Source organism: Dipodomys merriami, unplaced genomic scaffold (genome assembly GCF_024711535.1).
Source record: "Dipodomys merriami isolate MVZ:Mamm:240054 unplaced genomic scaffold, mDipMer1.0.p SCAF_57, whole genome shotgun sequence".
In the NCBI taxonomy this organism is placed as follows: domain Eukaryota; kingdom Metazoa; phylum Chordata; class Mammalia; order Rodentia; family Heteromyidae; genus Dipodomys; species Dipodomys merriami.
In genome coordinates, this window is record NW_027206146.1 from 776,420 (window position 1) to 801,240 (window position 24,821).

Here is a 24,821-nt window from a genome sequence, read left to right on the forward strand (position 1 = left end):
CTCGGAAGGCTGAAATATGAGGATAATGGTTCAAACCCAGCCCAGGCAGGAAAGTCCGTGAGACTCATCTCCAATAAACCAATAAGAAACCAGAAGTGGCGCTGTGGCTCAAGCAGTAGAGCACTCACCTTGAGCTGAAGAGCCCAGGGACAGCACCCAGGCAGAGTTTAAGACCCACGACTGACAAAAAAAAAAAAAAAAAAAACCACCTGAGCTCCAAAACCAGAAACAGCACCACCCACGCCCCACCTGTGCTGGCTAAAGGCATGGAGTGGCAATGTTATCGTTTTTATTTGTGCCTGTGCTTTGTCTCGAAAATACCTTCTCCCCCTCCCCAAAACAGGTGGGGAAGGGGCAGCAAAAATAGAAGACATTCCTCCCTATTGCACATGGACCCTATGTCCACACCCAGTCGGCAGAGGCTGGGCAGAACTCTTGGCACATTCCTGGATCCCTGCTCGGGAGGGGTGCTGGGTGGCGTCACACGTGCAGTGGGCCCCGGTGGCCGCGGGTCTTGGCAAGTGATCCCCGGGCTGCTTGATCCTAGCTTCCTCCTGGTCCCTTCTCTGGCCCCCCACCCCCGTCTCCTTTCGGCAACATCCCCCTACCTGGCTCAGCCCCGCCTCCCTCCTGGCCTGGGCCCCCTTGGCTCCTAGCCTCTGTGCTTCCCTCTGGGTCCTGAGGTCCCCAGAGGGGGTTATGGCTTCTCAGGGGCATCCCCCGGAGCCCGGTCACTCGTGGTCACGGGGGCGGGGTGCATGTGTCAGAAGCAGCTGCGTAGATGGGGTGCGGGGCTCTGCAGTCACTTGGACAGTTTGCTGATGACCCGGATCAGCGCTGCATTCTCATCCTTGAGCCGCTGGTTGTCAGCTCGGAGGTCGGACAGGGCCTAGGGCACAGGGCAGGGTCAGTGGGGTCAGCGGTCCACCCAGCACACTGGGCTTGTCAGCGGCCCAGCGCCTACACCCACACCCACCTTCAGTTCCTCCTCCAGCTCCGCAGCCTTGCGCTCCAGGGCCCGGCGCTCCTGGAACAAGGGGCAAGGTCAGGGCGCCTGTGGCTGGCACTCAGGGGCAGAGGTCAAGGCTCCCCGGCCCAGGCAGCCCCCACTCACGAATCTCTCCAGCTCCAGGAGAGCCGGCCTCTCGGCAAAGCGTTCCTGCCGCTGGAGAGGACAGAGAAGGCCGGGTCAGCCTGGGTTCCAGCCCAGACCACCAGTCAGACCAGATGCACAGACCCTGGCCCTCTGACTTTCAGGGTCCAGCTCCCAGGCCCAGGCTGCCCCTCACAGCTGGACAACAGAGCTGGGCATCCTCACCTGCGTGGCTCGCTCCAGCTCCACCTTGAGCTGCGCCAGCCGCAGTGAGGTTTCCGTTAGGGCCTCTCGGAGCCGCTCATTCTCCCGATGCAGCTCTGCATATAGCTAGATGGGGGGACAAGGCAGCGGGGGGACAGAAGGCCAGGTCAGGAGGGCAGGGGCAGGGCAAGGGGGGGCGGGACAGGCAGGGTCAGGACAGGGGGAGGGCAGGCTGGGTCAGGAGGGCAAGGACAGAGGGTGGGGCCAGAAGGCCAAGTCAGGAGGGCAGAGACAGGGCAAGGGCGGCCCAGCATGCAGAGGCAGGAGAGGCGGCATGGGCATGGGCTGCACCTTCCGGAAGCCTCCATCCGGCTCTTCAGGCCCTGGCTGCGGCTCTGGGTGGAGGTCCCGCTGGGCGCGCTGCCTGCGGGCCGTGCCACCATCCACGGCACTGTGAAGTGGTGGAGGGGGCACAGGGGTGCGGGCGTCAAGATGAGGATTCTACAGACCAACCAGACCGCCCGGCCCAGCCCACATACCTGCCTTCAGGACTGTAGTCCCCCGGCTCTGCCTCCTCCCCCTGCCAAAAGTCAGAGAAGGAAGGGGTCATCCCCTACTGGACCCCAGCCCCGCCCCCCCAGGGCCCGGACCCTCACCTCCGCAGGCCCCCTCCGCTCTCTGCTGGCCTTGGGCTTGCTGTGCTCCCTGGCAGCCAGTGGTCCTGGGCCCTGCCCGTCGGGCACCTCTGCTGGGGAAGGGGCATCACTCAGTGTATGGGCGCCCAGCCAGGCCCTGGTGGGAGCTGGCAGTCTGCCCAGTCACTCTGCAGAAGGCGAATCTCACCTCGCTGGGCAGGGCCCTCGGAGTTCTCCACACCAGGCACGCGGGGCCTCTGGGGCGGGTCCTGCAGGGTGGAGGGGGCAGTCAGGACCAAGGAGCCTGTACCCTACACAGTGCTCACCTAACCCTGCTCACCAAGCTGAGCATCGATGACCTCTCTGGCTCTGGGGTCTTCCCTGCGGCCTTCTCTGCCTCCTTCAGGTCTGTCAGAGTCACGCCCTGTGGGAGAGGGACAGTCAGGGAACAGGGGACAGTCAGCCAGCCAGGTCTGCCCTCAGACCAGGGATGCAGACCCCAGCCTCCTCCCTCAGACCTAGGGATCCAGACCCCAGCCTCCTCCCTCAGACCCAGGGTCTAGGCACAGCCTCTTCAGGAGACCAGGAGCTGGCCCCCACCTGGGTGGACCTCCGGGACTGGCGCATGAGGCGGGAGCGAGCCTTCCGCTGGGACTCTGACTCCTCGTCCCGCACAGGCATCTGGTAGGACCTGAGGAAGGACCAGCATTCAGGCGTGCTCCCTGGGCTCTGTCCCCCTCCAGACACTGACAGTCAGACAGGAACTGCCACAGCACGGGGACCCCATGCAGCCTTACCTCCGCCGGTCCCGGGAGTCAGCGGGAACATCAGGCTTGGCTGGGGATGCAGGCCCTCCTGCACAGGGAGGAGGGGGCCTGGCGGGGTCAGACCTGTGTGGATTCCAAGTCAGCATCACTCAGACCTGAGATCTGCACTGGGCACTGGACACAGCAGAACATGCTGCGTGCGCTGAGCCCAACAGCTCAACAAAAACGCAAACCCGGGAGCACAGGAGAGTAAAGAACATCAGGGAAAAGAAACAGCAAAGCTGCAAACATGGAGACTCAGAGACCTTGCCTCTCATAGATGGGAGGGTCTGCAGGAAGCCAGGAGGACAGAGCCAGCCCCATAGGTGTGAGGGGGATGAGACAGAAGTGGGGGAGGGCATGAAGGGAGGCAGAGGACCGAGGCCTTGAGCGTTTCACTGTGTCTGATACACGCAAAGGGAAGTGAGGGTAGTGGGGGGGGGGGAGGCAGTGGGAGAGCACTCGGGGAGAGTCAGGAGGCCCAGAGAGCAGACTTGCCCTGGATCATGAGCCAGGACAGACCCACCTCCCCTCCACCCCAACTTGCCCAGAGACTCACAGAGGAGCGGTATCTGGAACTTTCCTGGAGGGAGTAGGGGGAATCCTGGCAAGTCGTGGCTCCCGGACCTGCATGGCAAAGAGCTTGGGAGGTATTCCCTGCCATGGAGGCAGGCGGTGCCCTGCCCTGCTCTGCCCACCAGAGCGGAGGCCCACCCCGCCCACCTGAGCAGAGGTCCCTTCCACCTGCGAAGAGGAGGCTGAGCGCTGCAGCCCAGCCCCAGGGGCTCCCTCGACCCCCCGCCTTTCTGTGGGTCCCAGGGCACTGGAGCTGCCTGTCTTCTGGAGACCAAAGCGGCGAGGGAAGGCAGCCTCTTCCAGCAGCTGGAGAGAGGAACCACCACCTGTCACGTCACAGAGTCCTCTCCTGAGACATAGGTCACCCACAGGACAAGCAAACCTCTGCCCGCCAGCTCTGGGCTCATGTTCAATGGACCCAAACCTGCAGTCCACCTGCCCCCCAAAACCTGCAGTCTACTACCCCTCAAACCTGTAGTCCACCTACCCCCCCAAACCTTCCACCTCCCCTGCTGAGCCTCTCAGTGTGACCTAGCTCACCGCAAGGCTCTTGGGGCCTGGGGACGGTGGGGAGGACACGCCATTGAGGGCCCTTGGCTCTGGGCAGGGAGGTTCTGTGGGGAGAACAGGCAGGAACTTACAGAATATGCCAGTGCCACAGAGAGCCAAGACCTGGCCTCCTCCCTCAGACCCAAGAGTCCAGGCCCCAGCCTCTTTCCTCAGACCCAGAGGTCTAGACCCCCTCCTCCCTCAGACCCAGGAATCTAGACCCTAGCCTCCTCCCTCAGACCCAGGGATCCAGACCGGCCCCAACCTGTGGGGCTCTCCTCTCCCTCATCATCATCTCGAATGGGGGGCGCCCCAGCCCCAGCAGGCCGGCGTTCCTTTGACAGATCCTGCAGGGAGATCTTCTCACGGCTGCTCAGGCGGCACACGGAGCTCCTGGGAGGCAGCGTGCGTTGAGGGGAAGTGGGGGCCCCTCTGGCCTCCCACCCAGACTCCTCCTACCTCCGGTGTTTGCCACTCAGGGGCGCCTGGGGCTCTTGGCCTCGGCTCTGTGAAGCCTCTTTTTGGTTCCGAAGCTGCAAGGGAGAGGGGCAGCTGAGAACACTGGCACCACACGCGCGCGCGCCTAGGCAGAGCAGCACCGGTACACCCAGCCTCGGCCAGCACTCCAGCCACAGAGGGCACCGGGACTGACGCTTGCTTTCCCAGCCAGCATCAGGAAGAGGTGCCCAGGCCAGGCTCAGGGACTCAGCCTGGGCTACCCTCCTCCCTAACCTCAGGGCAGCCTTCACTCCGGATGTGGAAGGAGAGGGCTTGCCTCCTCTCCTTGGTGTCCACAGGATTGCACTAGCCCTGCCCTACCCAGTACCTCCAGCTGTCCAGCAATGCCCTGTCCACAGCCCTGGGCTGTTGCTGGTCCCAGGGCAGGAAGAGAGTGGGTGGGGGGAGAGGCAGGGAAGGGGTCCCTGGGGCAGCGCAGGACTCACATCCTCCTGTTTCTGGGCCAGTTCCTCCAGCAGGCTCAGCACCTCCTCATCAGCCAGGTCACAGGGACGCTGCCCCTGGGGAGGAGCACAAGCAGACAATCAAGCAGGTGAGGGAGCCTCTGGCCCTGCCCCCACCATGTGGCACGGCCCTCACCGCGTGGGTCAGCGAGTCCATGCCCCCTCCATGCTCGGCCAGCAGGCGGCAGGCATCCTCCACACCCCAGTGCGCAGCTGCATGCAGGGGGGTCCAACCATCTCCGTCCCGGAGCTCTGGATCGTAGCCTGCTTGGAGGAGCAGCCTGAGGGCCAGGGCAGGTGATGTCAGGGGCCAAGATAGCCATCTGTGGCCAGTGGTACCAGTTAGAACATTCAACATCCCTGCACTGGCCAGAGAGCCACAGCGCCAAGCTCTTCCTACGGGCTGCTGCCTCTTCCCTCAGGCAAGCAGCCAAAGCTTCCTGAACCCATTCCTCAAATCCCATGAGACCGGGAACTCCCTGGTGGGGAGCAAGGGTGTCCCCTAGAGGAGGTAGGTTCAATGCACCCTCTGCCAGCCCCCAAAGGTAATCTTGGGGCAGCAGGTTCTGGGACCCTAGCTGTCCTAGAGAGAGGGTATCTGGCAGCATCATGCTGCCTCCCCCTCATATACCCAGCAGCTTCTCCATCTGCCTGTCGCGCTAGTGAGAGCCTTTTCTCAAACTGAGAGATGGGGACTGGGAAGGTGGCTCAGTGGTAGAGTGCTTGCCTTGCATGCATGAGGCCCTGGGTTCAATTCCTCAGCACCACATAAGCAGAAAAAGGCCAGAAGTGGTGCTGTAGCTCAAGTAATAGAGTACTCAACTTGAGCAGAAGAGCTGAGGGACAACGCCTAGGCCCAGAGTTCAAGCCCCACAACCAGCCAAAAAAAAGTTCAGAGAGAAGGATGGAGTCATCTTAATTCCATTTCAAGCTAAAAAAATAAAGTGTCACATGGCAAAAAAGCAGCAAAGGGACCTGAAAAGTGAGTGGGGAACCAGCTCCAACTCCTCTACCATGAGGTGAATGGACTGCAAAGTAACATCCACAATGGAGGTGAAGATGACAAGGAAGAACATACACAACAATGTGCAAAACATATATGCAACCCAGCATCGGTGGGTTATCATCATAGCTACTCAGGAAGCTGAGGTCTGAGGATCACAGTTCAAAGCCAGCTCAGGCAGAAAAGTCCCCATGAGACTCTTTAACTCCAATTAACCACTCAAAAACCGGAAGTGGCGTGCTCGCTTCGGCAGCACATATACTAAAATTGGAACGATACAGAGAAGATTAGCATGGCCCCTGCGCAAGGATGACACGCAAATTCGTGAAGCGTTCCATATTTTTCATTATTTACCATAGCTAAGATATGGAACCAACCCAGATGCCCCTCAGTAGATGAATGGATCAAGAAAATGTGGTATATATACACAATGGAATTCTATGCCTCCATCAGAAAGAATGACATTTCCCCATTTGTTAGGAAATGGAAAGGTTTGGAAAAAATTATATTAAGTGAAGTAAGCCAGGCCCAAAGAAGCATAGGTCCCATGGTTTCCTTTATTTGCAATATCTAGTATAGGTATGAGTCAAGCGGAAAAGGTCAGATAATGTGATGTTAGGAAAATGAACCCTTAAATATGTATTTTAATGTTTTCGTTTCTTTCATGCATGTGTTTCTAATGCATTTATAAGATTATTTCTTTGTTGCTTTGTATGTCCCTCCCCCACAGTGTAACCCCCGCTTTCACTATATTTGATGTCAGTATAACATGTGGAGGAGATGGGGACAAACAAGTCGTTTAAGGATTCAGGTGGACCTGTTGCAACAATGAGAAGTACAAAATGTCATGTCAAAACCAGCTTTACAATGTCGGGGGGGGGGGGGGGGGGCGAGGGGGGTATAATTGGGTGGGGGGAGGGGGGAGGCTGGGAAGGGAGGTGAAGGGTAAACAAAGGAGGAGGCTGCAATGCTTGGTAAGAAATGTATGCATTATCCTGCCCATGTAATTGTAGCCCCTCTGTACAGTATGTTCTCAAATAAAATAAAATTAAATTAAAAAAAAAAAACCGCAAGTGGCGCTGTGGCTCAAAGTGGTAGAGTGCTAACCCTGAGCAAAAGAGCTCAGGGACAGTGCCGAGGCCCTGAGTTCAAGCCTTGACCAACCCAAACAAAACAAAAAACCCAAACAAAACAAAAACACATATGCACCAAGTAACACTGCCTTCAAATACATAAAAATTTTTTTTAAAAATCAGAATGACAAGGAGGCACAGGCAAAGTTCACAAGTCTGCCAAGAAATGCTGGCATACCTCTTATAGAATCTGATGGAGTAAACAGGGGAACCCTGCCAGGTAGAGAAGATCTGAAGCAAAGCTGCCCTCATAGAGGACACAGGACTGACTCCACAGTGGCCAGCTCATATACTGCGCAAACCTCCACATATTTAAAAGGCTGTGATGGTATCATACAAACTTTCTGACTATAACACAGGTAAACCAGGATTCAGTAATAAATGATGAGATATCTCTAAATAACCCACGGTCACAAGTCACAAATTCCGACCTGTTTTACCTCAATCGCAATGAAAACGTGTAGGTTTAGGTAACGCTGCATTTTGAGGGAAACAGGTAGCCTCAGGAACACAGACAAAGCAGTGGGAGGGTGCATGTGGCCCCACTCACCTCATCACCTCGATGTAGCCCTTGGCTGCAGCCACATGCAGGGCAGAGGCCCCAGTGCGGGGGTGCCGGGCCTCTGGCATGGCCCCCCCATTCAGCCAACACCTCGTGTCGTGAAGTAGCAATTCCTCCTCAGCCCGCTTGGCAGCCTCCACATCCACACCTGGGAGAATGAAGACAGGTGAGGGGCGGGGCTCACACCTCCTGGGGTCAAACCCACTGTTCTTCCCTGGGTGGCCAGGGGGAAGGTTGGATGGGCCCCAACTTCTGCCCTGCCCCACTGGAAGCATCCAGGTGCAGTGCCCTTTGGGATACAGTGCCCTTCAGGGTAGGGAGCCCTTTGGAACTCAGGGAGCCCAATTTCAAGACCCGTGCCCCTCCATGCCCCTGGGAAACGCCCACCTCCCACAGTTCGGCTTGTTTCCTCCATCAGTGTCATGTAAAATGACAACCACACAGCATGCACTCTCGCTCTGGGCAGCACATCAGGAAAGCTTCCATAATTATGCACTTTGGGGGCTTCTATGACCGCCCACTTCTGGGGGCTTCCTATGACTGCCCACTTCCCTGTGGTGGGGGAATGCTTCACCCAGCGAATGACACGGCCTCTAAGCCCAGGCAGCACCATCCCAAAGCTCTCGTCCTGGATGCCATGGCCCACCTCGGCGGGCGATCTCCGCCCTCAGAAGCCCCTCCACGGCATCTGACTCAGCCAGGTCCAACGGCAGGTCCCCATCACTGTTGACCGCAGCAATGTTGGCCCCGTGGCTCAAGAGATACCTGGGGGTAGGGTGAAGTCAAGCCTGCCAGTCCCAAGCCCTCCTCCCAGCAAGGTCCCGTCCCCATAGCATGCCTCACCTGGCGATGTCCAGGTACCCGCAGGAGGCAGCCACGTGCAGGGGCGTCCAGCCCTCATTGTCTGCCTGGTTCACGGTGGCTCCCTGCTCCACCAGGAAGCGCACCACCTCCAGGTTCTCGTCGATGCAGGCCTGGGGGTACGAGCAGCTGTCGGTGAGAGGCCAGCCCTCCCCAGCATAGCCCTGGGGCCCTCCACGCACACAGTCCTTTAAGGTACCCCTGGCTACCCCATGGCAGGTGGGCGGGGCACCTGGAGCCAAGAAGAGTTGAGTGGACTCCAGTGGGCATGGGCAGAGGGAAAGGGTTGAGTTTGTATCTAGGGGTGGGGCTTTCTGTGGAGGAGAGTGGGATCCAAATTCAAGGCTCTGTACTTGAGCCATCTTTTTTTTTTTTTTTGTCGGTCGTGGGGCTTGAACTCTGGGCTTGGGCGCTGTCCCTGCACTCTTCAGCTCAAGGCAAGCATTCTACCCCTTGAGCCACAGCCCCACAGCCCCACTTCCGGTTTTCTAGTGGTTTATTGGAGATAAGAGTCTCACGGACTTTCCTGCCCAGGCTGGCTTTGAACTACGATCCTCAGATATCAGCTTCCTGAGTAGCTAGGATGACAGGCGTGAGCCACGAGCTTGGTTTTTTGGGGGTTTTTTTGTTTTGTTTTTTTGATAGAGTCTCCTGCCCAGGGCAGCCATCAATCTTCCTGAGGTGACAGGCACATGCCACCAAGCTTAGCTTATTAAGATGCAGTTTACTTAAATATTTGACTGGCTGGTCTTGAACCGTGATTCCCCCATTTCCACCTCCCAAGTAGCTGGCACTACAGATGTTAAGCCACCACTCTAACCCTCGTGTGGAACTCTTGAACCTCCCTGACTCAAAGCATCACCCACAGTGACTACCTTAGAATGGGACTTCCAGCAGTCACCAAGAAAGGACCCTGGCCACTCACTCCCCGGACTGGGGATTACTTCCAGGGGGTTGAATGGAGAATGCATGGGGCAGCCTGCTCAGGATGCAACCCCTGGAAAGAAGCAGGCCATGCAGGAGGGCAGCACTCATGCCAGTGGTAAAGACAGATGCCTGTCCCTGCATCCCATCCACAGCACAGGAAAAACAAAAACAAAAACAGTGAACTTGTATACACACTAGTACCTGCCAGGGACAGAACAATGGTTTGGGGTAGGATGCACATGGGACTGAAGAGGCTATTTCTGCACCCAGGCTGAGCAATGCAATGTTGAGGTTGCAGGCCTACTCTGTGCAGGGGTTTTCAGGCCCATCCTGTCTAACCCCCTTGTCCCAGGGAACTGAGTGCTAACTGGGCCCCCACAGCACCCAGCCAGCAGTTGCACCAGTGCTGGAGTCCGGGGTTCTCAGGGTAAGTTTACCCCCCCCCCATGCCTTCACTGCTCCCAAGCTACCCATCTGCAGGAGGGGGAGGGAGCTCCAAGGCCAGGAGCATGAAGTCATGGAAACTCAGGCTGCAAGGGGGGCCACACTTGCCCTGGGAACGTTTATTTCCACTCCGTTGCCATGGCAAAGAGAGGGGGGGCAAGCAGGGAGATGGGCCTTTCCCTTTCAAGGACCTGGCCCTGCGTAGGCATCCATGAAGGATGGCTGAGGCCTGAGCATCAGGGACCCAGGAATCCAGGCCTGGCCCTCCTCCCAGGCATTAGCCTGCCTTCCTCAGAGCTAGGGGTCCAGACCCCAGCCTCCTCCCTCAGACCCAGCAGTTCCAGATCCTTCCACTCCTAGAACCCACACTCCTAGCCACTAATATTCCAGGAGCTCTGGGAGAGAGAAGAGCGTACCAGTTTTGCCAAGTGATGGACAAGCCCCTGATGCCACCAACTAAGTTGGGTGCACGTGGTTCACACTGTAACCCCTAACTACTCAGGAGGCTGAGATCTGGAGGATCACAGTTCAAGGCCAGCACAAAACGTTCCTTAGAGCCAGGCGCTGGTGGCTCACACCTGTAATCCTGAGATCTGAGGACCACGTTTCAAAGCCAGCTCGGGCAGGAAAGTCCTTGAGACTCCTACCTCTAATGAACCACCAGAAAACCGGAAGTGGCCCTGTGGCTCAAGTGGTAGAGCGCTGGCCTTGAGTTGAAGAGCTCGGGGACAGCGCCCAGGCCCAGAGTTCAGGCCCCACGACCAACCCCCCCCCCAAAAAAAAATTGTTCCCTAGACTCCATCTCCAGAATAACCGGGGATGGAGGCGTGGCTCAGGAGATAAGAGTGGCAACCTAGCCAGCAGGAAAGCCTGCGTTCAAACCCAGTGAATGCGGTGGGGAGGAAGGTTGGGCGGAGTGAAGCGCGAGCAGGAGAGGACCGGCAGGGGAGACACCCGCCGGGGACAGGGGAGGAGGCCCTCTCGGAAAGACCATCCCCCGGCAACGACAGCCCGCCCAAGGCAGATGCCCAAGCAGAGGCAGCGAGGCAAAAAGTTAACGGCCGGAGGCGGGCAGCCTGCGGGCGGGGGAGGCACGCGGGAGGCTGGGGGAAGATGACAGCCTGAGACGCGGAGGGGACACAGGCGACACAGGCTGAGGGCGCTCGGGGTCGGGGAGCTGGGGCGGCCAGCGAAGGCCAGGGAAGGCCAGAGCCCGGGAGAGGGGCCTGGGCGGAACGAGGGCCAAGGGGCCGGGTCCGATCCGAACGGAGCGGAGCGGAGGACAGGTGGGGGCGCCAACCTGGTGCAGGGCGCTGATGCCGTCGGCGTTGGTGGAGTCGAGCACGGCGCGGGCGGGCGGCGGGGCGGCGGGGTCGGGCTCGGCGCCGGGGTCGGCGGCGCGCAGCATCAGCCGCGCCTCGTCCAGGTCGCCGCCCGCGCAGGCCGCCAGGAACTCGGCGGCGCGCTCGAAGCGGACGGTGCGGACGCGCCGCTCTCCCGGGCCCGGCTCGGCGCTCACCCGCGCCCCCCACTGCCGCAGCTGCTCCCGCCGCCGCTCGCGGGCCGCCGCCGCCGCCGCCCCCGGGCCCGCCGCCGGGCCGTCCTCGCCCGACATCGCGCCGCCCGCCCGGACGGCCGGGCACGAAGCGACCGAGCGAGTGAGCGAGCGCCGAACCGCCGCCGCCGCTGCCGCCGCCGCCACCGCCGCCGCCCCACAGCGTACCCACCCGCTCGGGGGCCGCCGCCGGAACTGCCGTTCACCTCGCGCCGCCTTGGAATCCCGCGGCCCCCGCCCGGTGCGATGACGTCAGGACGTCATCCCGGGGCACGCTGGGAAATGGAGTCTCTGGACGGAAGTCGCTAGACCCTCTATGCCCCCAGGCACACTGGGAAGTGCGCACTTCTTCCCAGGGAGTCGAGTGGAAACGGCCTGTCCCGGGGAACTCTGGGAAAAGGCCGGAGCGCGGTCCGCGGCATGCTGGGAGATGTAGTTCTCTGAAGGAAACAGAGCCGGGTAGGATAAGGGATATGGGAGTGGGGGGAACTAAAAGGTACTGAAAGATACTGAAAGATACAGAACTATGGCACGGCACCGGTGGCTCACGCCTGTAATCCTAGCTACTCAGGAGGCTGAGATCTGAGGATCGTGGTTCAAAGCCAGCTCGGGCAGAAAAGTCCGTGAACCTCTTATCTCCAATAAACCACTAGAAAACCGGAAGTGGTGCTGTAGCTCAAGTGGTAGAGTGCTAATCTTGAGCTGAAGAGCTGAGGGACAGAGCCCAGGCCCAGAGTTCTGGGCCCCACGACTGACAAAAAAAAAAAAAAATAATAATAATAATAATAATAATACAGAACTACGGCCCTCAAAGGCTACCCACTTCTCATACACTGTATAATCCATTTATTCCATTTATCCTGGCTTATCTAGCCCCTCTAGTTAGAAATCAACACCCTGAGGGCAGGGATTCTTTTTGCATTCTAGAAAATACCACATGTAGATAGATAGATATACACTGGGTTACAGTTGCATGAGTTAGGTAATGAGTACATTGTTACCTCTCCAGAAAAAATACCTTTTTGAATGAACAGCCTAGGTTGTGGGAAAACCCCAGAGCCCACGTGAAAGTGGGTCTTCATCCCAGAAGCCTTTGAAAACAGTTTCCCCAAGAAGGTGTGAAGCAAGAAGCTGTGGTGCAAAGGTCACGTCAACCTTGGCAACCTCAGGCATGCTGGGGAATGTAGTTTCCCGGCCATACCCCTGAAGGCACAACGGGTTGTAGGCCAGGGGACTCCCATCCCAGAAAATCAGGTCACAGGACAAAAAAGTCAAATGCCAGTTCCTCTGAGTGCCCAAATGGTCAGGAAAAACATCAAAGAACTCAGCAGCAGATGTATCTGAGGAGCCTTTATTTAGAGCATTTATTTATTTAGAGTTGCATGTGGGACCCACTGGATTGGCTCCCGACGCCTCAAGGTGGGTCTGGGGTCCTGCGCTGCTCATTTCCAGCGGCCTCCCACGCGGCCCTTTCCCGCCCCTTTGCGGCTGTGGGAGAAAGATGCATGCGGTGTCAGGCAGGGATCTGCAGCACCCCAGGCCTCCAATTCAATCAGCCAAGCACCCGCCCCCAGTCAAGGGAGGAGGTAGGCCCAGGCAGGCCAAGTTACTCTTCAGATTCACTGAGAGTGGGAGGTGGACCATGTGGGAGTTGATTTCAGGGAGTCAGGAGGTTCATAGGTGGGATGGGGGAGGAAGAGGGACCCAATGTCGGGGTGGCATGCTGGATGGTGCTGTGTGTGTGTGTGTGTGTGTGTGTGTGTGTGTGTGTGTGTGTGTGTGTGTGTGTGTGTGTGCACGTGTGATCCCAGCTATTCAAGAAGCAGAGATAGGAGTGTGGTGAGTTCAAGGAGAACCTGGGCAAAATCAGCAAGACTCTATCTCAAAAGCACCATACAAGCCAGGCCTATCATCCCAGCTAGTTGGGAGTCAGAGGCCAAGAAAATCACATTTTGAGGCTAGCCCAAGTAAAAAGTTACTGCGATTTCTCCCCACCCTCCCCCTTCCCATCTCAACCAATAAAATTCGACTGTGATAGTGTGTCATTCTAGCAAAGGTGGGAAGGGCAAATGGGAAGCTCATGGCCCAGACTGAAAAAAACAAACAAGCAAGCAGGTGAGAGGAGGAGAACCTACTCAAAAAATAAACAGAAAGAGCTAAGCCTGTGGCTCAAGTGGGTAAGCACCTGCTTAGCGACATAAGGTTCTGAGTTCAAACCCGAGAATATATAAATATATATACACGTATATATTTTAATCTCTCAGGCTCTGTTTATTCCATCTATATATACTATATATATATGTATATATAGTATGTATATATGTATATACATAATACATATATACATACATATATATTATACACATATATACATATAGTATATGTATATATAGCATATATACATATACATAATATATATTATATGTGGAATAAACAGAGACTGAGAATGAAACAAAGAAAAATACATGGAGCCATAGAGGACACTGGGCCAGAGCCCTCGGTGCAGTAAGCGAGGGCCTAACAGTCCAGTGTGGGACTCAGGGCAGAGTTCCAGGCACTGCCCACCAGATGCCAGGGGCGGGTCCAGCTGGGACATGGGAAAGTCAGGAGGAAGCACGGAAGTAGAGCCATTTGTCCTGAGTTCTGAGGCTTGGCTTGTGTTCCCAGCACATTCATGCACACACACACACACACACACACACACACACACCCAGCATTGCTCTGGAACTAAGATCCCTGGCTCCCACACCATGAGTACAGGATTAGTGGGGGCTGCCGCATAGCTTTAAGGGGTGGACAGGGAGCCTCAGGGCCAGAGGGTGGAGGAGGAACAAGGCAGCTTACAACTTCTGGGCGTGGCTGATGCGGTTGTACAGCACGTTGATCTGTAGGAGAGAGGGAAAGACTGGTGGGTGTGTGGGTGGAGGGGGACGGGCATGCCCACCCGCCGGCCCTGCCTACACTGCCGGCCCCGCCCACTCTGTCGGCCCCGCCCACCCAAGCAGGCCACGCCCATCCACTCTACTCCGCCCACGTTATAGGCCATACCCACGCCACCCACACCCACCCGACAGGCCCGGGCCCACTTACCCTGCCAGACCCACGCCATCAGCCTCGCCGCCCTCGCCCACCAGGCGGGCCCTGTCCCACCGGAAGGCCACGCCCACTTCGCCTACACCCACCCGGAAGGCCCCGCCCACCCACCCCCGGGCCCGCCTCCGGCCTGCCTGCCCAGAGCCCAGGGCCCGCCTCACCTCATATTTCTTTTTTTTTTTTTTTTTTTTTTGGGGTCCAGTCGTGGGGCCTGAACTCTGGGCCTGGGCGCTGTCCCTCAGCTCTTCAGCTCAAGGCTAGCGCTCTACCACTTGAGCCACAGCGCCACTTCTGGCTTTTTTCTTTTTGCTTATATGGTGCTGAGGAATCGAACCCAGGGCCTCAGGCTTGCAAGGCAAGCGCTCTACCACTGAGCCACCTTCCCAGCCCTCACCTCGTATTTCTGCTGCTTCAACTTCTCCATCAGGTCGAACTTCTCAGACTCCAGCTGGTGGATCCAGTCCAGTAGCTCCTGGGCCTTCTCCCTGGCGAGGAGGAGGGCGGGCTGTAACGGAGGGGAACCAGCAAGTCCCGAGCCCGGAGACGCCGAGGGAGCGGGCCGGAGTCACACAGCGCGGAGGAGGCGCGGGGGTTCCATCCATCCGCACCGCGATCTCGCAGTTACCGGGTCGGGATGGTGAGGGACCCACCGTGGGTCCGCAGCACACCGGGGAGGAAGAGGAGGGAGATGAAGTGGGGCGGGAGAGGAGGAGAGAAGAGGGAGAGGCGTTTCCCAGAGAGCACAGCAGCTCCCGGATAGAGGGAGACACGCACCCCGACTAACAGTGCCAGACCCCGCCGCCTCCAGGGCCAGGCCCTCCGCCTCCCGCGCCACCTACCGGAGCTGGTCTTCCCCCAGGTACTCGATGTTCAGAGGCTTCTTCCGCTCCGACAGGATCCGAAGTTTCGTCTCCCGCCCGGTCTGACGCTTTCCCCGCTTCTGCTCTGCCTGCGGGGCGGGGAGCGGAGGCCTGGACCAAACCCGTGTCCAGTCCAGAGCAGCAACTCCCCCGACCCCGGCCTCCACCCTCAGACCCAGCCCCCGCCGGACCGCGAGTCCGGCCTCCACCCCCTCTTTCCCCAGGCCGCCCTCACCTTGACCAGGTAGCCCCCGAAGTGGGCGCCCATGTTGGACAGAACCTTCTTCTTCTTGGCGTCGTCCTCCGCCCGCTTCTTGGCCTCCTCCTCCTCCTTGCGCATCTTCTCCTCCTGCGGGAATGGCGGGGTTCACCCACGGGGCGCCACACGGGGCGGAATCGAGTCCCGAGGGGACTTAGGGTGCGCCGTGAGTGAGCTGCATCCCGAGTGAGCTCGGGGTGACCTAGGGGCCCACCAGACCCAGCCCCGGGACGCAGCGCCCACCGCCTGCTCGGCCTCACCCAGCCCCGGACGCAGCACCCACCGCCAGCTTGGCCTGCCGCTCGCGCTCCTTCTCTGTTCTGAAGCGCTGTTGCTCAGCTCTCTCGGCCCGGCGCCGCTCCTGGGGGTGGGGGCAGGTGAAGGGGAGAAGGAGAGTAAGGGGGTGAGGAGACCAGCCCTCACCCCTGGAAATCAAGAGGAAAGAGAAGCAGGTCCAGCCTCCGCCTGGGGCTGAAGGGAGTCCATCTAATGTGTCCCCCCCAAGTCCCCAGACACCACGTGGAGAGGAGAGGGGACCCCTGACCCCACGGGCACTGCACGCACAATGCGGTCCTTCAGCGCGATGAGCTCCTCTTCCTCCTTCTTGCGCTGCTCGAAGTGCACGTCGATGAGCGTTTGCAGCTCCAGCAGGTCCTTCTCCATGCGCTTCCTGTGGATGTCCTGCGGGCCAGGGCCCCATCACCCCGTGACCCCACCGACCCAGCCCCTCCCAGCAGGAAGGAATGACACAGTTTGTACAGCAAGGGACAATTCTCAATTCAGCCCCCTCCGCCCCCCCAAGGCCACCAGGCCTGGCCCACCGCAGCGCTTACATCGAAATCCACGCGCTCCCCTTCGGGGATCTTGGGGGGAATCAGAGGAGGCACAACTGGACGGCTGCACAGTCAGAGGGGTAACCGCGTGAGCAGGCTGCCCTTGCTACCCCAGAGCCCTCCCGCTGCCCAAGTGACAGCAAGAGATCCCATGGGGCTGTCAGAAAAAACAAAACCAGCAGATGACACAGATTTGATACAATAGAAAAATGTAGACAGTTGCTTATCAGGCCTGTAACTAGAGCAACTCCAGAAGCTGAGATTAAGCTTAGCACCAGTGGTTCACGCCTGTCATCCTAGCTACTCAGGAGACTGAGATCTGAGGATCATGGTTCAAAGCCAGCTCCTGAGACTCTTATCTCCAATAAACTAGAGAAAACCTGCTCGCCTTGAGCTGAAGAGCTCAGGGATAATGCCCAGGCCCCGAGTTCAAGCCCCAGGACCAAAAAAAAGCTGAGATTTAAAGATTTATTTTTGCCAGTCCTGGGACTTGAACTCAGGACCTGGGCACTGTCCCTGAGCTCTTCACCCAAGGCTAGCACCCTACCACTTTGAGCCACAGCTTCACTTCCAGCTGTCTGGGGTTGATGGGAAATGAGAACAAGAAAGTCCTGCGGGCTCTTTGATTTCAGCCCTCTCCTCCTTTCTTTCCCCCTCTCCCTGGAGATGGGCGAACCTCTATAAGAAGCACAACCACGGCTCACATTCCCTCCTCGGCTCACCTGGGTTTAGGGCGCTCCTCTTCTGGGGGTGGTGGAAGATATAAAGATTATTAGCAAGAATTCAGAGCAGCCCCAAGCCTCAGCCCCCCAGGAACCCAGGGTAGCACCCTAGAATCAGGGCTGAGGAGGAGGGAAGAGGAGAAGGGAGGAAGGAGGAGGAAGCCAGGTACGCGTATCAGATATACATTCAGACCTGGTGTGGGGGCCCTCGGACCCCAGCCTCGCCCCTAATAAGCCCAGAGTTGCTGGCCGCCATCAAGGCCTGGGGGGGTGGAGGTGGGGACTGAGCTCAATGAGGGAAGTTGCCTACGGGGCCCAGGACCTGGCTTCCAGCCTCACCACCATTATAATAATAATAATAGCAATAATAATAGAAGGCCCAGCCACGGAGGGGTCCCGGCCCTTCTGCTCATCCAGCTACCCCGGGGATCTGGCCTCAGGCCCCTTTCCCCTTTTGGGAGACAGACACCCTGTTTCTATTGCGATCCTCAAATCCAGGCCCCAACCTCTGAATGTATATGGAGGAGAAAGACGACAGGCAAGGCGGGGGCGCCGGGCCCTTTAAAGAAGGGAAAGACTCGAGGGCGGCAGAGCCATTTCCTTTCTTAGCCACCAGAGGGCGCTGCGCCGCCTGGGCTTAAAGGGCGTGGCTGCGTGGAGGCGTGGCCTGGCGCGGTGTGGGGGCGGGCCCGGGGCGCGCGGGTTACCCAGGAGCCAAGGGGCGACGCTGGCGGGCCGGCCGCGTGATATCGGGATCCCCAGGCCCCCGAAATCGCTCTCGGGAAGCCAAGCAGTCGTGGTTACCTCGCTCAGCCGCTGGCTCCGGCACCTCGGGGGCTGGGAAGAGCGGGAGGAGAAGCGGGGTTTGGGGGTGCGGGGAGGGGGTACGGCCACACGGGGTGCGCGGGCAGGAGGGAAGAGACCGGAGCGGGGGTTAGAGGGTGAGTCGCGGCCGCGGGGGCCCGCACTCCATGGTCCGAGCGCCCCAAGCCCCGCACCCCGCCCTGCCCCGCACCCCGGCATCCAGCTCGGCCCTCCCCGCGGAGTCCGGGCCTCACCTTCCTCCTCCTCCTCGGCTGCCTCCTCTGCTGGACGGGCGGGGCGGACAAGGGGGACGTTAGGAGCTGGGGTCCAGGCCGGAGGGCGGGGCGAGAGCCGAGCCCGGCCTTGTGCACCCGGCCCCGAGGCGGTCACAGCGCCCCGACGAGGCGGTCACAGCGCCCCGACGGGGCGGGCAGGCGGCCCTGGGCGCCTCGCGCCCCACTGCACCCCTGCGCGGCCCCCAGGCCCAGACCCGGGTCCCCATTGCCACTCACCTTCCGCCTGCTCCCTGAGGACGGACGGATGGAGAGAAGGAGGCATAGTTAGTCCTCTTGGGGAGGGAAGGGGACGGAGGGAGAGGGGCAGAGGGGCTAACCGCATGACCAGTCCCCCCACCCCCCACTTACTCCTCATAGTCTTGATCCTCGAGGTCCGACATCCTGGAGAAACCTGAGGGCCAGAAAAGAGGCGGGGTGAGGGAGGCCACCGAGGAGGAGGAGCTGGGAGCCTGGACCCCTGGGTCTGAGGGAGGAGGCTGGAGCCTGGACCCCCGACTTTGAGGGAAGAGGCTGGGGTCTGCACCCCTGGATCTGAGGGAGGAGGCTAGGGCCCAAGCTAGTCTTCAGTCTGCTTGGAACGTGTCTAGGGCAGCTGGAGGGCTGCAGGCCCCACCCCGTGCACAGCTGTCCCCTTTTGTCCTGTGACACGCTACTGTCTGTCCCCTTTTGTCCTGTGACAGGTTCTGGAACTTGATCCGGTGGGATTAGGGGTACCAGAGAAGGGACGGTGGCCTGAAGACAATGGCTGCCCCACCCTGAGTGCTATTTCGGGGTATGTTGTAGTTGGCTGAACGGGACATTTCCTCAGAGCTTCTGAGACTGCCAGCCCCATCGTCCCCCCTCCCCCCACTCCCCCCTGCTGGGCTCCCACACCTTCACCCCATCCACAGAGGGCTGGGTGCCTTACCTCTCCCATCTCCATGACCCTCTAGGCCCCAAAGTTCCCAGATTAAGGGACCCCCCAAATCCTAAGACCCACAGATTCTGACACCCTCAAATCTGTGACCCCTGGAAACAGACCAACACTTCCATCAAACTCCAGCTCCTCGGTCCCCAGTTCATGAAAGAGCACATATATACAGCTCAGACACTGCAGGTATGAACCTCAATTCTAGACCTCAAGGTATATGACATCCCCCAAGAAACATACCTTGATGGTCAAGTTCGGAGGTGCATTTCATAGCACTCTGCACCAGTACACCCCCAAAGCGGATACTCTGATTCTAGGCTCTCAAACTCTTAAACAACACTGAGAACATCTACTGTCTGAGCTGTTTGACCCACTAGGCCAGATTGCCCCGATTTCTGTGATTTCCCCCACCCCAGTCCCAAGCAGTCCTAGGGAAGTGTTCCCCAGAACAACCCTCAAATTCCAACACCTGTTCCTCCATTCCTGTCTCCCACACTCCCAAACCTTCTGTGCCTACCTCTGTGCCTCCCCTAGACCTTCCAGACCCCAAAGCCCCCCACCCCCCCTTACCTAAGGCCAGGCCACAGAAGCTCTAATGGCAGTGGGAGCCTTTGCAGAAAGCCCTGGCCCACGAGTGCCAGGGTTTATAGCCGCAAGCTCAGCCCCGCCCCGGAGGCGGGGTCAGGGGAGGGGAGAGAATTCCTTTGCTCAGACACAAGTGCCACAGCTCCAAAGCTCCAACCACCCTGCCCCCGTTCCCGTGAGTCCAGGCATCTCCCAGATGCTCCAAGACGCCATCGGTGACCCCTGGAGCCTGGGCCAGGGTCAGGCACCCCCCTCAAAGAGAACTAAATAACTCCCTGACGGGGATCCAGCGCCCGAGCTTTGAAGTGCTAGAATGGGCACACAGCCAGCGCTAGGAGGCTGCTTCATGATAAAGTGGATACAAGACCACTTCCTGCTCCCTCTCTCCGTTTCCGGGGCTCCATTTGTTTCACCAACGACTCCTGAGGGCTTCCACCGGTGTATCTCTGTCTTTCTGAACTTCTCCATCTCTGTCCCTCTGTTTCCCTCTCCCCGCCCCCACCCCTTTGTCACCAGAATGCCACCCTGGTGACAGCAGGCTCTAAAGCTGGGGAGCAGGTGTGGCGGGGAGGGGAGAGGACGGGGTGTCATTAAACTGGAGCGACCTCCCCCTCCCCCCCACCTGACACGGGTCTGTTTTTGTAGCCTCTGCCCCACCCCCTTTCCAGCCAAGCTATGACCTTGAACTCTAGGGACACCAGCCTTGGAAAACAGGCGTCCTCTGCCGCTTGGTCTTCATCTTTTGTTTTGTTTCTCGACCTTTCCTGGCTCTCTGATTGGGTTCTGCTATTTGTCTCTTCTCTCAGGATTTTCTGTCTATGACTTTGTCTCTGCCCCTTGGTGTGTGTGGCTCCTGGTGGCCCCTGACTGTCTGTCCATACCTCAGTTTCCCTCTGGCTTTCTCTCTGTGCTCCATGAGGAAGGGGGGGGGCGCATGTGCCTGTCTCTCTAGTTCTCTCCGAGTCTGGTGAGTCCATGTGGTTTTTCCCTCTTTGGGTTCCTCTTTCTGTATCTCTGCCATCTACCTGCAGCTCAGTGAGTACCCTAGTCTGTTTTCTTCCTTTGTGTTTCTGTCATCCTTCTTCTCTCATGGGTCCGTGGCTGTCTCCCCAGCACCCCTCTGTCTCTGTCCCTCTCTTTTGAATTGTGACCACAAGACCCATGGTAGAAGTCCAGCCTGCCTGGGCCGGGCCATGGCTTGGGGACATGGGCCCTCCCCTTCTGACTTCCCCAGCCTCCGCGCAGCCGCAGACAAGCAGTCACTTCGGGCTCTGAGAGAGACTTTATTCCTCAGGGATATTCCCAGGGCCTAGGTGGCCCAGGCGGGCTCAGCCCTCAAACTTTTTCTTGCGGCCCTCCATTCCGCTCAGCGCATCAATGTTCTTCCGCCAGTCGCCCACCTCCCGGTTTTCCTGGGGGTGAGGGATAAGGTCAAAGCTTAGGATCTCTTCCTATCTCCCATCCCCGGGTGTCCCCTACCTTCCCTGGAGCTTGCTGGACCGCTGTGTTCTGGATGCCTGGCCAGGAATCTGGTTCTAGCACTATTGTAAACCCTCTTCATTTCCCCCATGCACATCCTGTTCCCTTTGTGGTACTTCCTGTCCTCCTCATGTACTTCCTGTCTCATTCATGGCATTTCCTGTCCCCTTATATACTTTGCTTTTTTTTTTTTTTTTTTTTTTTTTTTTTGTCAGTCATAGGGCTTGAACTCTGGGCCTGGGCGCTATCCCTCAGCTCTTCAGCTCAAGGTGAGCACTCTACCACTTGAGCCACAACACCACTTCCAGTTTTCTGATGGTTTATTGGAGATAAGAGTTTCATGGACTTTCCTGCCCAGGCTGGCTTTGAACCACACTCCTCAGATTTCAGCCTCCTGAGTAGCTAGGATGACAGGCATGAGACACTGGCACCCAGCTTTTGCTATCTTCTTGAGTACTTCTTTACTATTAATCTTCTGTCTTCTTTCTATTTCCTGTGTCCCTTAAATACTTCTCTGTACAATTTGCATCAGCTTCCTTCTTCCCTTCCTTCTATGCTCCTGTCTTTCCCTTCTTTCCTGAGTTGCTTTGTTTCTCTCATGAACTTCTGGTAGAGTCATCAACTTCCTGATTCTTGCCTCCTCTCTCCCCAATGCACTTACTATCTTCCCTTCTTCATGTCTTACTGCCTTCCTCATGCACTTCCTGTGTCCCCTGTGCAGCTCACCTCCTGCCTTCCTCTTGTACTTCTTGTGTCCCCTGTGCTTCTCACTGAAAACCTTTGCCAGCTGCCACAACTCCCTCCACACTTGCTCACAGCCTTCATCTGAGCACCATCGCAGCTCCCAGGCCCTGCCCAGGGGCCTTGCCCATGCTCACCTTCTCAGTGTCCTCCTTTTTCACCTGCTTCAGGTGAGCCCGCAGGTCCAAGGTCTCCTTGGCCCGGGTGCCCAGCAGTGCCTGCATCATAGCATCTGCTGAGATCCGCACCCTCCTCAGGGTGGGCCGCTTAAACTTGCCACGGAGGTCAAAGATCTTCTGGGTCAGGTCTGCAATCTGAGGGTGTGGAGGTCTGACCCATGTGCCTCCCACCTTACAGTTCCCTCCAACGCTCACCTTCCCTTCCTGGACCCCTACTGCTATTCAGGGGGACAATTCTGGAACTCAGGATTGTCAGATGTGCCCGAGCTTCGTCTCCTGACACTTCTGACACATCATGGCCAGCGAGGTGCAAGCCACAAGGCCCCACTCATTCTTGAGTTCATTACACTGTTCAGTGCTCCAACTACACAGTTCCACAAGAGTATCTACATGTCCCAGCCCCAGCATTGCTCCTGTTATCCATGTGCTGAAACACACTTCCTTTTCCATATTACGTTCATCTGCCACAGTGGTCCTGACTCCCCTGAGATCTGTCACCAAAAGCAGCTGCCAGAGCCAGACTGAGACCCCAGCCCCGAGGGTGCCACCCCGCCCAGGACTCCCACCTCCGTGATGTTCTTGGTAACTTTTGACTCCACATCGTATCTCTCTTCATCCACCTTGTCCACCCGGGCGTGGAGCTTCCGGCATAGCTCCTGGTGAAGGGAAATGGGTGTGTTGTGGGGTCATGGAAGATGGGATTCCCAGGTCTGCGGGATGAGGGCTGGGTTTGAACCCTGGGCCTGGGTGAAAGAGCTAAAGTCAGGACCTCTGGGTCTGAGGGAAGAGGGCTGGGGCCTGACCATCTGGTCTGCAAGTGGGAGACTGGAGCCTAGACTCCAGAGAATTTGGCTAGAGGAACCATGTTTTGGAAATGGCTGTTACCCAACTCTTTGCTTTCCCGAGATTAAGGCTACAGCCAGGCAGCTGCCCTTGGCTCATCCTAGCTACTCAGGAGGCTGAGATCTGAGAATTGCAAGTTTAAGGCGACCCAGGAAGGAAACCCTTATCTCCAATGAACCACCGGAAAACTGGAAGTGGAGCTGTGGCTTAAAGTGGTCCAGCGCTACGTTTGGTGGGTTGTGGGGCTTGAATTCTGGACCTGGGCGCTCTCCCCGGGCTTTTTCTGCTGGGCTGCTAGGCCCCGGGTAGAAGGCGCCGTCCTGCCTGCACGCCTGAGCCCAGGCACACAGGCCGGCGATCCGTCCATCCTCACCTGGAGCTCCTCGAAGCCCAGCCCGGTCAGCTCCAGAGGCTGGCATCGGGTGCTGAGGGCACGGCCCTTCTCCCCGCGCCGCTCCTCCGCCTCCCGCTCCAGCTCCTGCTTGGCAATCTGCAGCATCAGCATCTGCAGAGGGGAAGGGGGCACGCCGGCCCCGCCCCATAAAGTAACGACCCAGCCCCTCAGGGCCCTGCCGGCCCCCACCCGCCCGCAGGCGGACAGCCTCACCTTCAGCTGCAGTTTCCTTGAAGCAGAGATCTTAGACTTTTTCTGCCATGGCGACGTGGAGCATGTAGGAGTCAAGGAGGGACACGTGATAGACAGTGGGAAGGACTCCACGACCCCAGTCAAGTGCGTACAGACTGGGGGTCGCTCCCCATTTGCGTGCCTTTTGCATGCCTCTCAAATGCATTCACCAGTCTAGGACTCCATTCCCGCTAGGCACTGACCAGTCACCCCCCAGCCTGTGGACAGCGGAACTCTGCCCACAGGCAGCTCCCACCAATAGGAACCTATCCTTTCCAGAAAGCCCGCCCACCTATCTTAACCCCGCCCACAGCAAAACCCCACCCCCTGGCTCTGAGGCCTGGCCCCGCCCTCCCATCAGGAGGCCTCACACAAGACCCTAAACCCCACTGGGCACTGACCCCGCCCCCGCAAGCCCCGCCCATCGATGCACCGGCCCCGCCCACCTTGGCGTGGGGCTCCGTGGCATAAGCCCGGTAGTTGGCAGAGGAGCGACGTCTGACGGGGGCAGGGGCGGGGCTCGGTTCCCCAGCCTGCGGGTAAAGGAGAGGGTCAGAAGTCGCATCACCACCGAGAGGTCCCCACTCGTCCCCAGCCCCTGCGCCCTGCAGACCCCTCAGTGTGGCACCCACCCAGGAGCCCCAGGCCACCCCCCACCCCTGCTTCAGCTCGTGGCACTCACCGCTTCGCTGCTCCTGCAAGGGGAACACGGAGAGGGTGGTTAGTGGGCCATGGCGGTGCCGCCCCGAAGGGATGTCGGAGGCCCCGTTGAGGCCGGGGCCACCCGTCCATTCCCACGGGGTGCCTGGAGTCCGATCCCCTCTCGCTTTCTCACCTTGCTTCCCCGGGACCCCGCCCTGCGTTCCCCCACACACACTGGTCCAGCCTCCCAGAACCCTACAGACCGCCCCATCCCTCTTTCCTGGGGGTCCCCACACACTCATCAGCCATGGGAGGTGGGAGGCAGAGCAGGGGGCTCCTGCCAGGCCAGTGAGGGGTGTCTGGGGTGACCTTGGCGGTCCCCAAACTGCAGTCTCCTCCGGTCCGCTCGAGCCTGGGTGAGGACGCTGAGATAAGGGCCGAGGACAGACACTAAATATACTGTCTCCTCCCCCACCAGGGTGGGAAAGGATGACGCAAGAGGGGTGGGGCGGGCGGACTTCCAGCCAGATCCCGAGTGGCCTCCTCCCTCTGACCTTCAAGTTCTAACCCCCTCCTCTTGCAGACTCATAAGACAGATCCCCAGCCCCTTCCTTCAATCCCAAGACTACAGGGCCCTGCC

At 58.7% G+C, this 24,821-nt stretch overlaps 3 protein-coding genes and 1 non-coding gene across 8 annotated transcripts; 1 reads left to right on the top strand and 3 right to left on the bottom strand.

Moving 5' to 3' along the window:
* Positions 1-210: 210 nt before the first annotated feature.
* Positions 211-11,459, bottom strand: Ppp1r12c (protein phosphatase 1 regulatory subunit 12C). 4 transcript variants are annotated; one of them, XM_070000584.1, is made up of 22 exons: positions 11,056-11,457; positions 8,367-8,497; positions 8,170-8,288; positions 7,512-7,671; positions 4,962-5,106; positions 4,808-4,882; positions 4,323-4,396; positions 4,129-4,256; positions 3,855-3,928; positions 3,462-3,620; positions 3,298-3,365; positions 2,730-2,822; positions 2,533-2,623; positions 2,273-2,356; positions 2,141-2,201; positions 1,954-2,045; positions 1,837-1,877; positions 1,649-1,748; positions 1,319-1,423; positions 1,115-1,165; positions 977-1,027; positions 211-889 (listed from the first exon to the last, which is right to left on the bottom strand). In XM_070000584.1, exons 1-22 carry the CDS (start codon positions 11,368-11,370, stop codon positions 803-805), a joined length of 2,304 nt encoding a protein of 767 aa, XP_069856685.1. In that variant the 5' UTR covers positions 11,371-11,457; the 3' UTR covers positions 211-802. The 4 variants fall into 4 exon arrangements, 3 of the variants coding, with proteins under 3 accessions (XP_069856685.1, XP_069856686.1, XP_069856687.1); XM_070000585.1 differs by having other exon boundaries at positions 1,954-2,042; positions 11,056-11,456; XM_070000586.1 differs by lacking the exon at positions 3,462-3,620 and having other exon boundaries at positions 11,056-11,458.
* On the top strand, positions 6,066-6,172 carry LOC138812934 (U6 spliceosomal RNA). Its single transcript, XR_011367649.1, has one exon. It is a non-coding gene; the product is annotated as a U6 spliceosomal RNA (small nuclear RNA).
* A 1,186-nt stretch (positions 11,460-12,645) lies between the features above and the next one.
* Tnnt1 (troponin T1, slow skeletal type) lies at positions 12,646-21,209 on the bottom strand. Of its 2 annotated transcripts, none has more exons than XM_070000590.1 (14): positions 21,152-21,209; positions 18,526-18,568; positions 18,394-18,407; positions 18,136-18,162; positions 17,882-17,914; positions 17,078-17,099; positions 16,356-16,419; positions 16,087-16,203; positions 15,806-15,883; positions 15,499-15,612; positions 15,243-15,352; positions 14,798-14,888; positions 14,155-14,195; positions 12,646-12,798 (listed from the first exon to the last, which is right to left on the bottom strand). In XM_070000590.1, exons 2-14 carry the CDS (start codon positions 18,555-18,557, stop codon positions 12,753-12,755), a joined length of 789 nt encoding a protein of 262 aa, XP_069856691.1. In that variant the 5' UTR covers positions 18,558-18,568; positions 21,152-21,209; the 3' UTR covers positions 12,646-12,752. The 2 variants fall into 2 exon arrangements, with proteins under 2 accessions (XP_069856691.1, XP_069856690.1); XM_070000589.1 differs by lacking the exon at positions 21,152-21,209 and adding an exon at positions 19,658-19,712.
* Positions 20,936-24,617, bottom strand: Tnni3 (troponin I3, cardiac type). The gene is made up of 8 exons (XM_070000591.1): positions 24,480-24,617; positions 24,222-24,234; positions 23,986-24,072; positions 23,522-23,563; positions 23,288-23,419; positions 22,638-22,727; positions 22,030-22,206; positions 20,936-21,084 (listed from the first exon to the last, which is right to left on the bottom strand). Exons 1-8 carry the CDS (start codon positions 24,488-24,490, stop codon positions 21,001-21,003), a joined length of 636 nt encoding a protein of 211 aa, XP_069856692.1. The 5' UTR covers positions 24,491-24,617; the 3' UTR covers positions 20,936-21,000.
* Positions 24,618-24,821: the final 204 nt, after the last annotated feature.

Bases quoted from the DNA above. Each gene is read 5' to 3' on its own strand.
- Tnnt1 (XM_070000590.1), bottom strand. From the start codon at position 18,557: ATGTCGGACCTCGAGGATCAAGACTATGAGGA. The intron at 16,204-16,355 runs GTAAGCGCTGCG...CCTGGCCCGCAG, and splicing joins GGGAGCGCGTGGATTTCGAT to GACATCCACAGGAAGCGCAT. The intron at 14,196-14,797 runs GTGAGGGCTGGG...TCTCTCCTACAG, and splicing joins TGAAGCAGCAGAAATACGAG to ATCAACGTGCTGTACAACCG.
- Ppp1r12c (XM_070000584.1), bottom strand. From the start codon at position 11,370: ATGTCGGGCGAGGACGGCCCGGCGGCGGGCCCGGGGGCGGCGGCGGCG. The intron at 4,397-4,807 runs GTGAGTCCTGCG...TCTCCCTTGCAG, and splicing joins TGGCCCAGAAACAGGAGGAT to CTTCGGAACCAAAAAGAGGC. The intron at 1,878-1,953 runs GTGAGGGTCCGG...GACTTTTGGCAG, and splicing joins AGCGGAGGGGGCCTGCGGAG to GGGGAGGAGGCAGAGCCGGG.
- Tnni3 (XM_070000591.1), bottom strand. The intron at 23,420-23,521 runs GTGAGGCTGTCC...TCCCCTCTGCAG, and splicing joins CAAGGAAACTGCAGCTGAAG to ATGCTGATGCTGCAGATTGC. The intron at 21,085-22,029 runs GTGAGCATGGGC...CCTCACCCCCAG, and splicing joins AAAAGGAGGACACTGAGAAG to GAAAACCGGGAGGTGGGCGA.